The sequence below is a fragment of the Heterodontus francisci genome, chromosome 1, assembly GCF_036365525.1.
Source record: "Heterodontus francisci isolate sHetFra1 chromosome 1, sHetFra1.hap1, whole genome shotgun sequence".
NCBI lineage: Eukaryota > Metazoa > Chordata > Chondrichthyes > Heterodontiformes > Heterodontidae > Heterodontus > Heterodontus francisci.
Genome location: NC_090371.1, coordinates 4,088,518 through 4,103,276, shown reverse-complemented (window position 1 = coordinate 4,103,276; position 14,759 = coordinate 4,088,518). Strand labels below are relative to the sequence as shown.

Sequence of the window (14,759 nt, the reverse complement as noted above, 5' to 3'; positions counted from 1 at the left end):
TAAATGATTACTTTTCATCTGTGTTCACTATGGAGAAGGACGATGTAGGTGTAGAGATCAGGGAGGGGGATTTTGTGATATACTTGAACATATTAGCATTGAAAGGGAGGAAGTATTAGCTGTTTTAGCGGGCTTAAAATCCCCAGGCCCAGATGAGATGTATCCCAGGCTGTTATGTCAGGCAAGGGAGGAGATAGCAGGGGCTCTGTCACAAATTTTCAAATCCTCTCTGGCCACGGGAGAGGTGCCAGAGGACTGGAGGACAGCGAATGTGGTACCATTATTCAACAAGTGTAGCAGGGATAAATCAGGTAATTACAGGCTGGTGAGTTTAACATCAGTGGTTGGGAAACTATTGGAAAAAATTCTGAGGGACAGGATTAATCTCCACTTGGAGAGGCAGGGATTAATCAGGGATAGACAGCATGACTTTGTCAGGGGGAGATTGTGTCTAGCTAACTTGATTGAATTTTTCGAGGCGGTGACTAGATGTGTAAATGAGGGTAAAGCAGTTGATGTAGTCTACATGGATTTCAGTAAGGCTTTTGATAAGGTCCCACATGGGAGATTGGTTAAGAAGGTAAGAGCCCATGGGATCCAGGGTAATTTGGCAAATTGGATCCAAAATTGGCTTAGTGGCAGGAGGCAGAGGGTGATGGTTGAGGGTTGTTTTTGCGAGTGGAAGCCTGTGACCAGTGGTGTACCACAGGGATCGGTGCTGGGACCTTTGCTGTTTGTAGTGTACATTAATGATTTAGACATGAATATAGGAGGTATGATCAGTAGGTTCGCAGATGACACGAAAATTGTTGGTGTCGTAAATAGTGAGGAGGAAAGCCTTAGATTACAGGGCAATATAGATGGGCTGGTAAGATGGGCGGAGCTGTGGCAAATGGAATTTAATCCTGAGAAGTGTGAGGTGATGCATTTTGGGAGGACTAACAAGACAAGGGATATACAATGGATAGTAGGACCCTAGGAAGGTCAGAGGGACTTTGGTGTACTTGTCCATAGATCACTGAAGGCAGCAGCACAGGTAGATAAGGTGGTTAGGAAGGCAGATGGGATACTTGCCTTTATTAGCCAAGGCATAGAATATAAGAGCAGGGAGGTTATGATGGAGCTGTATAAAACGCTAGTTAGACCACAGCTGGAGTACTGTGTACAGTTCTGGGCACCACACTATAGGAAGGATGTGATTGCAGTGGAGAGGGTGCAGAGGAGATTCACCAGGATGTTGCCTGGGCTGGAGCATTTCAGCTGTGAAGAGAGACTGAAAAGGCTGGGGTTGTTTTCCTTAGAGCAGAGAAGGCTGAGGGGTGACATGATTGAGGTATACAAAATTATGAGGGGCATTGATAGGTTAGATCGGAAGAGACTTTTTCTCTTAGCGGAGGGGTCAATAACCAGGGGGCATAGATTTCAGGTAAGGGGCAGGAGGTTTAGAGGGCATTTGAGGAAAACATTTTTCACCCAGAGGGTGGTTGGAATCTGGAACACACTGCCTGAAGAGTTGGTAGATGCAGGAACCCTCACAACATTTAAGAAGTATTTAGATGAGCACTTGAAATGCCATAGCATACAAGGCTACGTGCCAAGTGCTGGAAAATGGGATGAGAATAATTAGGTGCTTGATGGCTGGCAAGGACATGATGGGCCGAAGGGCCTGTTTCTGTGATGTATGACTCTATGACTTTATTGGGGCTTAATGAGAGCTTTATAAAGGTTCAGCATAACGTCCCTGCTTTTGTACTCAATGCCTCTATTTATGAAGTCCAAGATCCCATCTGCTTTATTAACCACTCTCTCAATATGTCCTGCCACCTTTAAATCATTGTACATGCACCTCTCGGTCCCTCTGTTCCTGCACACTCTTGAGAACTGTAACCTTAAGTATATATTGCCTTTCCCTATTCCTTCTGCCAAAATGCATCACCTCACCCTTCTCTGTATTAAATTAAACTTGCCACCTCTCTGCCCATTCTGCTATCCTATCTATGTCCTGTTGCAGGCAGTTCATATCATCCTCGTTGTTTGCCACACCTCTCCATTTGGTGTCATTGGCAAATTTTGAGATTCTGTATTCCAAGATCTAAGTCATTTATATCTTGCAAAAAAAAAGCAGTGGTCCCAGCACTGACCCTGGGGGAACACCACTGTCTACCATCCTCCAGTCTGAAAAAAAAACATTTACTCCAACTCGCTGTTTTCTGTCCTTGAGCCAATTTTTTTATCCAATTGGGCACTGATCCTCCTATTAAATGAGCCTCAATTTTATTAACCAGCTTTTTATGTGGTACCTTATCAAATGCTTTCTTAAATTCCATATAAACAACATCCATCGCATTCCCATCATCAACCTTCTCTGTTACTTCATCAAAAAATTCAGTTGGATTAGACAAGCATGATCTGCCTTTTGCAAATCCATGCTGACTCTCCTTAATTAACTCAAACCTCTCCAAGCATCTGTTGATACTTTCCCTAATTATTATTTCTAAAACCTTACCCACCACTGATGTTAAACTAACTGGCCTGTAGTTACTAGGACTGTCCTTACACCTTTTCTTCAATAAGGGTGTCACATTTGCCACTCTCCAATCCTCTGCCACCTTCCCCTTATCCAGAGAAGATTATGACAAACCCTTCCACTATCTCCACCCCCACTTCCTTTAACAACCTGGGATACAAGCCATCTGGACCAGGTGACTTACCTACCCTAAGCATAGCCGGCCTTTCCGGTACCTCCCCCACCCCCCACCTCTCAATTTTTACCCTATCCACTACCTCTACTCTCTCCATGTCGACTGATATTTTGTCAGATTCCTCTTCTTTAGTGAACACTGATACAAAATACTCATTTCGTATTCTAGCCTTGCCCTGCATCTTTAAGCATATATCACCCTCTTTTCCCCGAATAGGCCCCACTCCACCTCTTTCTACATGCTTACTATTTACATGCTGGTTGAAGATTTTTGGGTTCCCTTTTATGTTGCCATTCTATTCTCATATTCTCTCTTTGTCAGTCTTATTTTCCTCATCATCTCCTCTCTCAATTTATTGTATTTGGCCTGATTCTCCTAATTCACCTAACATGCATCATGCACCCTCATGGAGCCCTGTTCTTGGTTCCCTTACCTTTCACCCTTGTTGGAATGTTCCTAGCCTGTACCTGAAACATCTCTTCCTTAAAGATAACCTATTATTCTGATACAGCTCTTTGTGTCAGCCTTTGTTTCCATTCTACCCTGGCTAGATCCCTTCTCATCGCATTGAAATTGGCCTTCTTCCAATCTGGACATTTTACCTTATTTTGTTCCTTGCTCTTCTCCATTACGAGTCTAAACCTTATGATACAATGATCACTCTTCCCCAGGTGCTCCCCACAGACACTTGGTCCACTTGACCTACCTCATTTCCCAGCACCAGATCCAGCAATGCCTCCTTTCTAGTTGGGCTGAGAACATACTGATCAAGGAAGTTCGCATGAACACATTTCAGAAATTCCTCCCCCTGCTTTCCCTTTACTCCAACATTATCCCAATGGATATTTGGGTAATTAAAGTCCCCCAATATCACCATTCTATGGTTCTTGCACATCTCTCCGTTAGAATATCCCGAGTAACATGAATATCCTGGTTGCAATGGATTAGAAATGCCTGTCTGTCCCCTGACTATGGAATCACCTCCAAGAACTGCATTCCTACTCTTTGCTGCTCCCCCCTGTACAGTCCTTTATCCATTGATGCCCTGGTCTGAACTGCACTCCTTCAGGGCATCATCACTCCCAGCACTGTTAACCTGAGATCAAAGACACAACATTATCCAGCATTTATTGTGTCTCTGGCGTAGAGGCTTAGAACATTACAACACAGAAGGAGGCCATTCGGCCCACCATGCCTGTGTCGTATCTTTGGCAGAACTATGAAATGAATCCCACTCCCCTGCTCTTCCTGCATAGCCCTGTAAATCTCTCCCTTTCACAGATTTACACAATTCCTGTTTGAAAGTTATTACTCTGTTCCCTGGCAAGCACCTCCATCCCTCTTCCTGGCAACAGTCTTTTATTCTTTTGGAGGTTACTCTCGCTGATCCCATAGTCAAGAGGACAGATAGACATTTCTGAGGTAATCAAACTTGAGGTCATCTAAAAGTTTGCTGCTTAACTCGCACCAAGTCCTGTTCCCCTGTCACCTTGTGCTCGTTGACCTACATTGGCTCCTGGTCAAGCAATGTCTTGATTTTAAAATTCTCATCTGTGTTTTCAGATCCCTCCATGGCCTTATTTCTCCCCATCTCTCTAATCCCCTCCAGTTCACAACCCTGCAAGATATCTGCCCTCCTCTAATTCTGGCCCCTTGAGCATCCCTTATTTTAATCACTCCACCATTGGTGACCGTGCCTTCAGTTGCCTTGGCCCCAAGCTCTGGAATTCCCTCCTTCCACCTCTCCACCTCACTTTCCTCCTTCAAGACACTCCTTAAAAGTTACCTCTTTGACCAGACTTTTGGTCACCTGACCTAATATCTCTTTTTGTGGCTCAGTGTCAAATAAACTGGAGGGGGAGGGGGTAGAGGTGCGGGAAATAGACCAGGACAGAGACCGAGTCTGTATAGGCTACTATGGGTTTGTGATGACTGATCCTGGTTAATGATGGGTTATTGATGGGTTAGTGATGATCTGTGCTGGTTATGAAAAGTTCAGAACATAAAAAATAATAGCAGGAGTAGGCCACTCAGCCCTTCAAGCCCACTCTGCCATTTAAATAGTTTTTTATTCATTCATGGGATGTGGGCATCACTGGCTAGGCCAGTATTTATTGCCCATCCCTAATTGTCCTTGAGAAGGTGGTGGTGAGCTGCTTTCTTGAACCACTGCAGTCCATGTGAGGTAGGTACACCCACAGTGCAGTTAGGAAGGGAGTTCCAGGATTTGACCCTTCACTATTTGAGGAGTCACGAATGGTGCTGAACATTGTGCAATCATCAGTGAACATCCCCACCTCTGACCTTATGATGGAGGGAAGGTCATTGATGAAGCAGCTGAAGATGGTTGGGCCTGGGACACTACCCTGAGGAACTCCTGCACTGATGTCCTGGAGCTGAGATAATTGACCTCCAACAACCACAACCATATTCCTTTGCACTAGGTATAACTCCAGCCAGCGAGGGTTTCCCTAATTCCCATTGACTCCAGTTTTGCTAGGGCTCCTTGATGCCATTACTGGGTCAAATGGTGCCTTGATGTCAAGGGCAGTCGCTGTCAACTCACCTCTTGAGTTCAGCTCTTTTATCCATGTTTGAACCAGGTCTGTAATGAGGTCAGGAGCTGAGTGGCCCTGGCGAAACCCAAACTGAGCGTCAGTGAGCAGGTTATTGCGAAGGTCTCAGTTTTATCCCATTACGCCCCCACCTCAATGAATTTCGCACTCGGCATGACGTTGAGCTCTTCTTCCGTCGCCTCTGCCTCCGGGCTCACTTCTTTGAGCAGGAGTCCTCCCCCCGACCAGCAGACCCATTCACCCGCCTCCAGCATTCTCCCTCTACCTGGACCCCTCCCCCTGGCCTCTTACCCGCTCTTGATCTCTTCATTGAAAACTGTCGGCGAGACACTGGTCGTCTCAATTTCTCTGCCCCCCTCACTCACTCTAACCTGTCCCCCTCTGAACTTGAGGCACTCCGTTCTCTCAGGTCTAACCCCGACATGGTCATCAAACCTGCAGACAAGGGTGGTGCTGTTGTCGTATGGCATACCGACCTCTACCTTGCAGAAACTCAACGTCAACTCACGGACACTTCTTCCTACCTCCCTCTGGACCATGACCCCACCACCGAACATCAAGCCACCATCCAAAGGACTGTCACTGACCTCATCTCCTCTGGAGATCTTCCCTCTACAGCTTCCAACCTCATAGTCCCACAACGCCGGACAGCCCGCTTCTACCTCCTTCCCAAAATCCACAAACGGGACTATCCCGGCAGACCCATTGTGTCAGCCTGCTCCTGCCCCACTGAACTTATTTCTTCCTATCTAGACTCTATCTTTTCTCCGCTGGTCCAGTCTCTTCCCACCTACATCCGTGACTCTTCTGACGCCCTACGTCATTTTGCCAATTTCCAGTTTCCTGGTCCCAACCGCCTCCTCTTCACTATGGACGTCCAATCGCTCTACACCTCCATCCCCCACCAGGATGGTTTGAGGGCTCTCCGCTTCTTCCTGGAACAGAGGCCCAACCAGTCCCCATCCACCACCACCCTCCTCTGCCTGGCTGAACTTGTTCTCACATTGAACAACTTCTCCTTCAACTCCACGCACTTCCTTCAAGTAAAAGGTGTCGCTATGGGTACCCGCATGGGTCCTAGTTATGCCTGTCTTTTTGTGGGATATGTCGAGCATTCTTTGTTCCAGTCCTACACAGGCCCCCTCCCCCAACTCTTTTTCCGGTACATTGATGACTGTATCGGTGCCGTTTCCTGCTCCCGCCCCGAACTGGAAAACTTTATCAACTTTGCTTCCAATTTCCACCCTTCTCTCACCTTTACATGGTCCATCTCTGACACTTCCCTTCCCTTCCTCGACTTCTCTGTCTCCATCTCTGGGGATAGGTTGTCTACTAATATCCATTATAAGCCCACCGACTCCCACAGCTACCTCGTCTACACTTCTTCACATCCTACCTCCTGTAAGGACTCCATTCCATACTTCCAGTTTCTCCGTCTCCGACGCATCTGCTCTGATGATGCTACCTTCCATGACGGTGCTTCTGATATGACCTTTTTCCTCAACCGAGGATTCCCCCCCACTGTGGTTGACGGCCCTCAACCGTGTCCGACCCATTCCCCGCACCTCTACCCTCACCCCTTCCCCTCCCTCCCAGAACCGTGACAGGGTTCCCCTTGTCCTCACTTTTCACCCCATCAGCCTCTATATCCAAAGGATCATCCTCCGCCATTTCCGCCACCTCCAGCGTGATGCCACTACCAGTCGCATCTTCCCCTCCCTGCCCCTGTCAGCATTCCGAAGGGATTGTTCCCTCCGCGACACCCTGGTCCACTCCTCCATTACCCCCACCACCTCGTCCCCGTCCCAGGGCACCTTCCCCTGCAATCGCAGGAGGTGTAATACCTGCCCATTTACCTCCTCTCTCCTCACTATCCCAGGCCCCAAACACTCCTTTCAGGTGAAGCAGCGATTTACTTGTACTTCTTTCAATGTAGTATACTGTATTCGCTGCTCACAGTGTGGTCTCCCCTACATTGGGGAGACCAAGCGCAGACTGGGTGACCGCTTTGCGGAACATCTCCGCTCAGTCCGCAAGCAGGACCCTGAGCTTCCGGTTGCTTGCCATTTCAACACTCCCCCCTGCTCTCATGCTCACATCTCTGTCCTGGGATTGCTGCAGTGTTCCAGTGAACATCAATGCAAGCTCGAGGAACAGCATCTCAACTACCGATTAGGCTCACTACAGCCTGCCGGACTGAACATTGAGTTCAATAATTTCAGATCATGACAGCCCCCCATATTACTTTCATTTTTAGTTATTTTTTCTTCCTTGTTTTTGCATTCTTTTTTTACATTTTTTACAATCTTTTTTTTTGCATTTATTTCATTTCATCTTAGTTTGTTCAGTTTGCTTACCCACTGTTTTTTTCAGGTTTGCACTTGCTGCTGTTCATTATTCAGTATATTCACACCTAATCTGTACTAATGCTTTGTCTTTCAACACACCATTAACATATTGTTTGCCTTTGCTCCGTGACCTTTTGGTCAGCTATGTGGCCTTGTCCAATCTAGACCTCCTTTGTTATCTGTTGCCCCACCCCCACCTCACTTGCTTATAACCTGTGACTTTTCTAATATTTGTCAGTTCCGAAGAAGGGTCACTGACCCGAAATGTTAACTCTGCTTCTCTTTTCGCAGATGTTGCCAGACCTGCTGAGTGGTTCCAGCATTTCTTGTTTTTATGCCACTTGATAGCACTGTCGACAACACCTTCCATCACTTTATTGATGATTAAGAGTAGACTGATGGGGCGGTAATTGGTCAGTTTAGACTTGTCCTGTTTTTTGTGCACAGGACATACCTGGGCAATATTCCCAGTAGATGCCAGTGTTGTAGCTGTACTGGAACAGCTTGGCTTGGGGCGCGGCATGTTCTGGAGCACAGGTCTTCAGTACTATTGCCAGAATATTGTCAGGACCCATAGCCTTTGCAGTATCCAGTGTCTTCAGTCGTTTCTTGATATCACGCGGAGTGACTCGAATTGGCTGAAGTTTGGCATCTGTGATTCTGGGGACATCAGGAGGAGGCCGAGATGGATCATCAACTCGACACTTCTGGCTGAAGATTGTTGCAAATGCTTCAGCCTTATCTCTCGCATTGATGTGCTGGGCTACCCCATCATTGAGGAGGGGGATATTTGTGGAGCCACCTCCTCCAGTTAGTTGTTTAATTGTCCACCACCATTCACGGCTGGATGTGACAGGACTGCAGAGCTTAGATCTGATCCGTTGGTTATGGGATCACTTAGCTCTGTCTATTGCATGCTGCTTATGCAGTTTGGCATGCAAGTAGTCCTGGGTTGTAGCTTCATTTTGAGGTATGTCTGGTGCTGCTCCTGACATACCCTGCTGCACTCTTCATTGAACCAGGGTTGGTCTCCTGGCTTGATGGTAATGGTGGAGTTGGGGATATGCCGGGCCATGAGGTTACAGATTGTGGTTGAGTACAATTCTGCTGCTGCTGATGGCCCACAGAACCTCATGGATGCCTTGTTTTGCATTGCTCGATCTGTTTGAAATCTATCCCATTTAGCACGGTGATAGTGCCACTCAACACAATGGACGGTATCCTCAATGTGAAGACGGGACTTTGTCTCCACGAGGACTGTGCGGTGGTCACTCCTACCAATACTGTCATGGACAGATGCATTTGCGGCAGGCAGATTGGTGAGGACAAGGTCAATTAGTTTTTTCATTCTTGTTGGTTCTCTCACCACCTGCCGCAGACCCAGTCTAGTAGATATGTCCTTTAGAACTTAGCCAGCTTGGTCAGTAGTGGTGCTACTGAGCCAGTCTTGGTGATGGACATTGAAGTCTCCCACCCAGAGTACATTCTGCACCCTTGTCACCCTCAGTGCTTCCTCCAAGTGCTGTTCAACATGGAGGAGTACTGAGTCATCAGCTGAGGGAGGGCGGTAGGTGGTAATCAGCAGGAGGTTTCCTTGTTCATGTTTCACTTGATGCCATGAAACTTTATGGGATCTGGAGTCAATGTTGAGGACTCCCAGGGCACCTCCCTCCCAACTGTATACCACTGTGCCGCCACCTCTGGTGGGGCAGGACATACCCAGGGATGGTAATGGTGGTGTCTGGGACATTGTCTGTCAGGTATGATTCCGTGAGTATGACTATGTCAGGCTGTTGCTTGACTAGTCTGCGGGACAGCTCTCCCAACTTTGGCACAAGCCCCCAGATGTTAGTAAGGAGAACTTTGCAGGGTCGACAGGGCTGGGTTTGCCGTTGTCGTTTCCGGTGCCTAGGTCGATGCCGGGTGGTCCGTCCGGTTTCATTCTTTATTGTCTTTGGACCAGTTTGATACAACTGAGTGGCTTGCTCGGCCATTTCAGAGGGCATGTAAGAGTTAACCACATTGCTGTGGGTCTGGAGTCACATGTAGGCCAGACCAGGTAAGGACAGCAGATTTCCTTCCCTAAAGGACATTAATGAACCAGATGAGTTTTTACAACAATTGACATTAGACTAGCTTTTAATTCTAGATTTATTGATTAAATTTAAATTCCACCTAATGCGGTGGTCGGATTCCAACCCATGTCTGCAGGGCAGTACCCTGGGTCTCTGGGTTACTAGGTGAGAGACAATGCCACTAAGCCACCTCCTCCCCTCGCTGACCTTCTGCTTCAACACCATTTTCCTGCACTGTTCCTGCATCCCTTGATGATTTTAATCTGTAGAAATCTATTGATTTCAGTCTTGAACATACACAACGACTGAGCCTGCACACCCTCTGGGGCAGAGAATTCCAAAGATTCACCATCCTCTGAGTGAAGAAATTCCTCCTCATCTCTGCCCTAAATGGCCTGTGCCTTATTCTGAAACTGTGTCCCCCGGTTCTGGACTCCCCAGCCAGGGGAAACATCCTTCCTGCATCAACCCTGTTGAGCCCTCTAAGAATTTTATATGATTGAATGAGATCACCTCTCATTCTAAACATACTTTTGTATCTTCTAAACTGCAGAGAATAAAGGCCCAGTCTATTTAATCTTTTCTCACAGGACAATTGCTCCATCCCAGGAATTAGTTTGGTGAACCTTTGTTGCATTCCCTCTATAGCAAGTGTATCTTTCTTTATACATTTCGCCACAGTGTATTCCATCTGCCAAATTTTTGCCCACTCGCTTAGCTTCTCCAAATCCCCTTCAAGTGTCTTTGCATCCTCCTCACAACTCAACACTTCCACCTAGTTTTGTGTTATCTGCAAACTTGGAAATATTACATTTAATCCTCACATCCAAATCATTGAATAGCTGGGGCCCAAGCACTGATCTTTATGGTACCCCCACTAGTCGCAGCCTGACAACCTGAGAATGACCCATTTATTCCTACTCTCTGTTTCTGTTGGTTAACCAGTTCTCAATCCAGGCCAGTATATTCCCCCCAATCTCACATGCTCTAATTTTGTTTACTAACCTCTTGTGTGGAAGCTTATCAAAAGCTTTCTGAAAATCTAAATATACCACACCCACCGGTTCCTCCTTATCTATTCTGCTAGTTACATCCTTAAGAAACTCCAACAGGTTTGTTAAACATGATTTCCCTTTCATAAATCAAGGTTGACTCTGCCCAATCCTACTATTATTTTCTAAGTGTCCTGTTATAACATCCTAGTGATAAGTTAGTGATGATTTATCCTGGTTTTGATGATGGGTTAGTGATGATTTATCCTGGTTTTGATGATGGGTTAGTGATGACCTGTGCTGTTATGATGGGTAAATGATGACACTCTGACCCCCTTTCCCTGTCTAATTCTTGGTTTAGAATGTCCGCCTCTGGGGCTGGAATCCCTGGGAGTTGAGGACGCACAGATCAGAGCATCAAGCAGCCTGAGAAGTGGACTCGGAGCTCATCGAGGACGTCTTAACATTCAGGTCAGTGGAAGAAAGAAAAGGAGATCCTCTACGCAGCTAGAAGAGAACAAACCCATAATGCACTGACTGTGGTTACCAGGCCAACGAAGAAGCAGCATGATGGGTTTCCACAGGTCAAGTCGTCAAATGATAAAGGAAAAGGCAAAAGAAACAGAGACAGAGAGCATGCCAGGGAGAGAGAGATATGCAAAAGCTGAAAAGCAATAAAACCAGATGGACCTCCCATGTTTCCTTGCCCATGTTTGACCTGATACCATCAGACTTCATGGGATCTGGAGTCAATATTGAGGACTCCCAGAGCAAATCCCTCCCAACTGTATACCGCTGCATACCTGTCTGTGTACAACTGTATACCGACGTTGACCTAGGCACCGGAAACAACAATGGCAAACCCAGCCCTGTCAACCCTGTAAAGTCCTCCTTACTAACACCTGGGGGCTTGTGCCAAAGTTGGGAGAGTTGTCCCACAGACTAGTCAAGCGACAACCTGACATAGTCATACTCACGGAATCATACCTTACAGATAATGTCCCAGGCACTGAAATCACTATCCCTGGGTATGTCCTGTCCCACCGGCAGGACAGACCCAGCAGAGGTGGCAGCACAGTGGGATACAGTCGGGAGGGAGTTGCCCTGGGAATCCTCAACATTGACCGCAGGCCCTTTGAAGTTTCATGGCATCAGGTGAAACATGGGCAAGGAAACCTCCTACTGATTACCACCTACTGCCCTCCCTCAGCTGATGAGTCAGTACTCCTCCATGTTGAACAGCACTTGGAGGAAGCACTGAGGGTGACAAGTGTGCAGAATGTACTCTGGGTGGGGGACTTCAATGTCCATCACCAAGAGTGACTCGGTAGCATCATTACTAACTGGGCTGGCCGAGTCCTAAAGGACGTAGCTGCTAGACTGGGTCTACGGCAGGTGGTGACGGAACCAACAAGAGGGAAAAATATACTAGATCTTGTCCTCACAAATCTGCCTGTCACAGATGCATCTGTTCATGACTGTATTGGTAGGAGTGACCATCGCACAGTCCTGTGGAGATGAAGCCCTGTCTTCACATTGAGGATACCCTGCATCGTGTTGTGTGTCCATCAAGGCAGCATTAGACCGAGTATGGGATCAAGGAGCCCTAGTAAAACTGAAGTTGATGGGAATCAGGGGGAAAACACTCCACTGGTTGGAGTCGTACCTAGCTCAAAGGAAGATGGTTGTGGTTGTTGGAGGTCAATCATCTGAGCTCCAGGACATCACTGCAGGAGTTCCTCAGGGTAGTGTCCGAGACCCAACCATCTTCAGCTGCTTCATCAATGACCTTCCTTCAGTCATAAGGTCAGAAGTGGGGATGTTCGCTGATGATTGCACAATGTTCAGCACCATTCGTGACTCCTCGGATACTGAAGCAGTCCATGTAGAAATGCAGCAAGACGTGGACAATATCCAGGCTTGGGCTGATAAGTGGCAAGTAACATTCGCACCACACAAGTGCCAGGCAATGACCATCTCCAACAAGAGAGAATCTAACCATCTCCCCTTGACATTCAATGGCATTACCATCGCTGAATCCCCCACTATCAAGACCCTAGGGGCTACCATTGACCAGAAACTGAACTGGAGTAGCCATATAAATACCGTGGCTACAAGAGCAGGTCAGAGGCTAGGAATCCTGCGGTGAGTAACTCACCTCCTGACTCCCCAAAGCCTGTCCACCATCTCCAAGGCACAAGTCAGGAGTGTGATGGAATACTCTCCACTTGCCTGGATGGGTGCAGCTCCAACAACACTCAAGAAGCTCGACACCATCCAGGACAAAGCAGCCCGCATGATTGGCACCCCATTTACAAACATTCACTCCCTCCACCACAAATGCACAGTGGCAGCAGTGTGTACCATCTACAAGATGTACTGCAGCAATTCACCAAGGTTCCTTCGACAGCACCTTCCAAACCCGCGACCTCTACCAATTAGAAGGACAAGGGCAGCAAATGCATGGGAACACCACCACCTGCAAGTTCCCCTCCAAGTCACACACCATCCTGACTTGGAACTATATCACCATTCCTTCACTGTCACTGGGTCAAAATCTTGGAACTCCCTTCCTAACAGCACTGTGGGTGTACCTACCCTACATGGACTGCAGTGGTTCAAGAAGGCAGCTCACCACCACCTTCTCAAGGGCAATTAGGGATGGGCAATAAATGCTGGCCTGGCCAGTGACGCCCACATCCCATGAAGGAATGAAAAAACTACCACCGTGCTAAATGGGCTAGATTCAGAACACATCTGGCAGCTCAAAACTGGGCATCCATGATGCGCTGTGGGCCATCAGCAGCAGCAGAATTGTACTCAACCACAATCTGTAACCTCATGGCCCAGCATATCCCCCACTCTACCATTACCATCAAGCTAGGAGACTAACCCTGGGGTGGCGCAGTGGTTAGCACCACAGCCTCACAGCTCCAGCGACCTGGGTTCGGTTCTGGGTACTGCCTGTGTGGAGTTTGCGAGTTCTCCCTGTGACCGCGTGGGTTTCCGCCGGTTGCTCTGGTTTTCTGCCACAGCCAAAGACTTGCAGGTTGATAGGTAAATTGGCCATTGTAAATTGCCCCTAGTGTAGGTAGGTGGTAGGAGAATTGAGGGAAGGTAGGGAAGGGTGGTTGATGGTCTGCACAGACTCGGTGGGCCGAAGGGCCTGTTTCAGTGCTGTATCTCTCTATGACTCTAACCCTCATTCAATGAAGAGTGCAGGAGGCCATGCCGGAGCAGCACCAGGCATACCTCAAAATGAGGTGTCAACCTGGTGAAGCTACAACCCAGGACTACTTGCATGCCAAACTGCGCAAGCAGCATGTGATAGACAGCGCTAAGTGATCCCACAACCAACAGATCAGATCTATGCTCTGCAGTCCTGTCACATCCAGCCATGAATGGTGGTGGATAATTAAATAACTAACTGGAGGAGTTGGTTCCACAAATATCCCCGTCCTCAATGATGGGGGAGCCCAGCACATCAGTGCAAAAGATAAGGCTGAAGCATTTTCAACCATCTTCTGCCTCCTCCTGAAATCCCCAGCATCACAAATGCCAGACTTCAGCCAATTCGATTCACTCCACGTGATATCAAGAAAAAGCTGAAGGCACTGGAAACTGCAAAGGCTACGGACCCTGCAATATTCCGGCAATAGTACTGAAGACCTGTGCTCCAGAACCAGCCATGTGAGATGTGGGCATCGCTGGCCAGGCCAGCATTTATTGCCCATCCCTAATTGCCCTTGAGAAGGTGGTGGTGAACTGCCTTCTTGAACCGCTGCAGTCCATGTGGGGTAGGTACACCCACAGTGCTGTTAGGAAGGGAGTTCCAGGATTTTGACCCAGCGGCAGTGAAGGAACGGCGATATAGTTCCAAGTCAGGATGGTGTGTGACTTGGAGGGGAACTTGCAGGTGGTGGTGATCCCATGTATTTGCTGCCCTTGTCCTTCTAGTTGGTAGAGGTCGTGGGTTTAGAAGGTACTGTCTAAGGAGCCTTGGTGCATTGCTGCAGTGCATCTTGTAGATGGTACACACTGCTGCCACTGTACGCTGGTGGTCGAG

At 47.7% G+C, this 14,759-nt stretch overlaps 1 protein-coding gene across 1 annotated transcript in view; it reads left to right on the top strand.

Annotated features, from left to right (window-relative positions):
- LOC137376373 (probable carboxypeptidase X1) overlaps positions 1–11,230 on the top strand; it is a 97,150-nt gene extending 85,920 nt beyond the window's left edge. The window contains exon 3 of the mRNA XM_068044807.1: positions 11,055–11,230. Coding sequence (XP_067900908.1) covers positions 11,055–11,230 — 176 coding nt within the window. The remainder of the gene's footprint in view (positions 1–11,054) is intronic.
- The last annotated feature ends 3,529 nt before the right edge of the window (positions 11,231–14,759 follow it).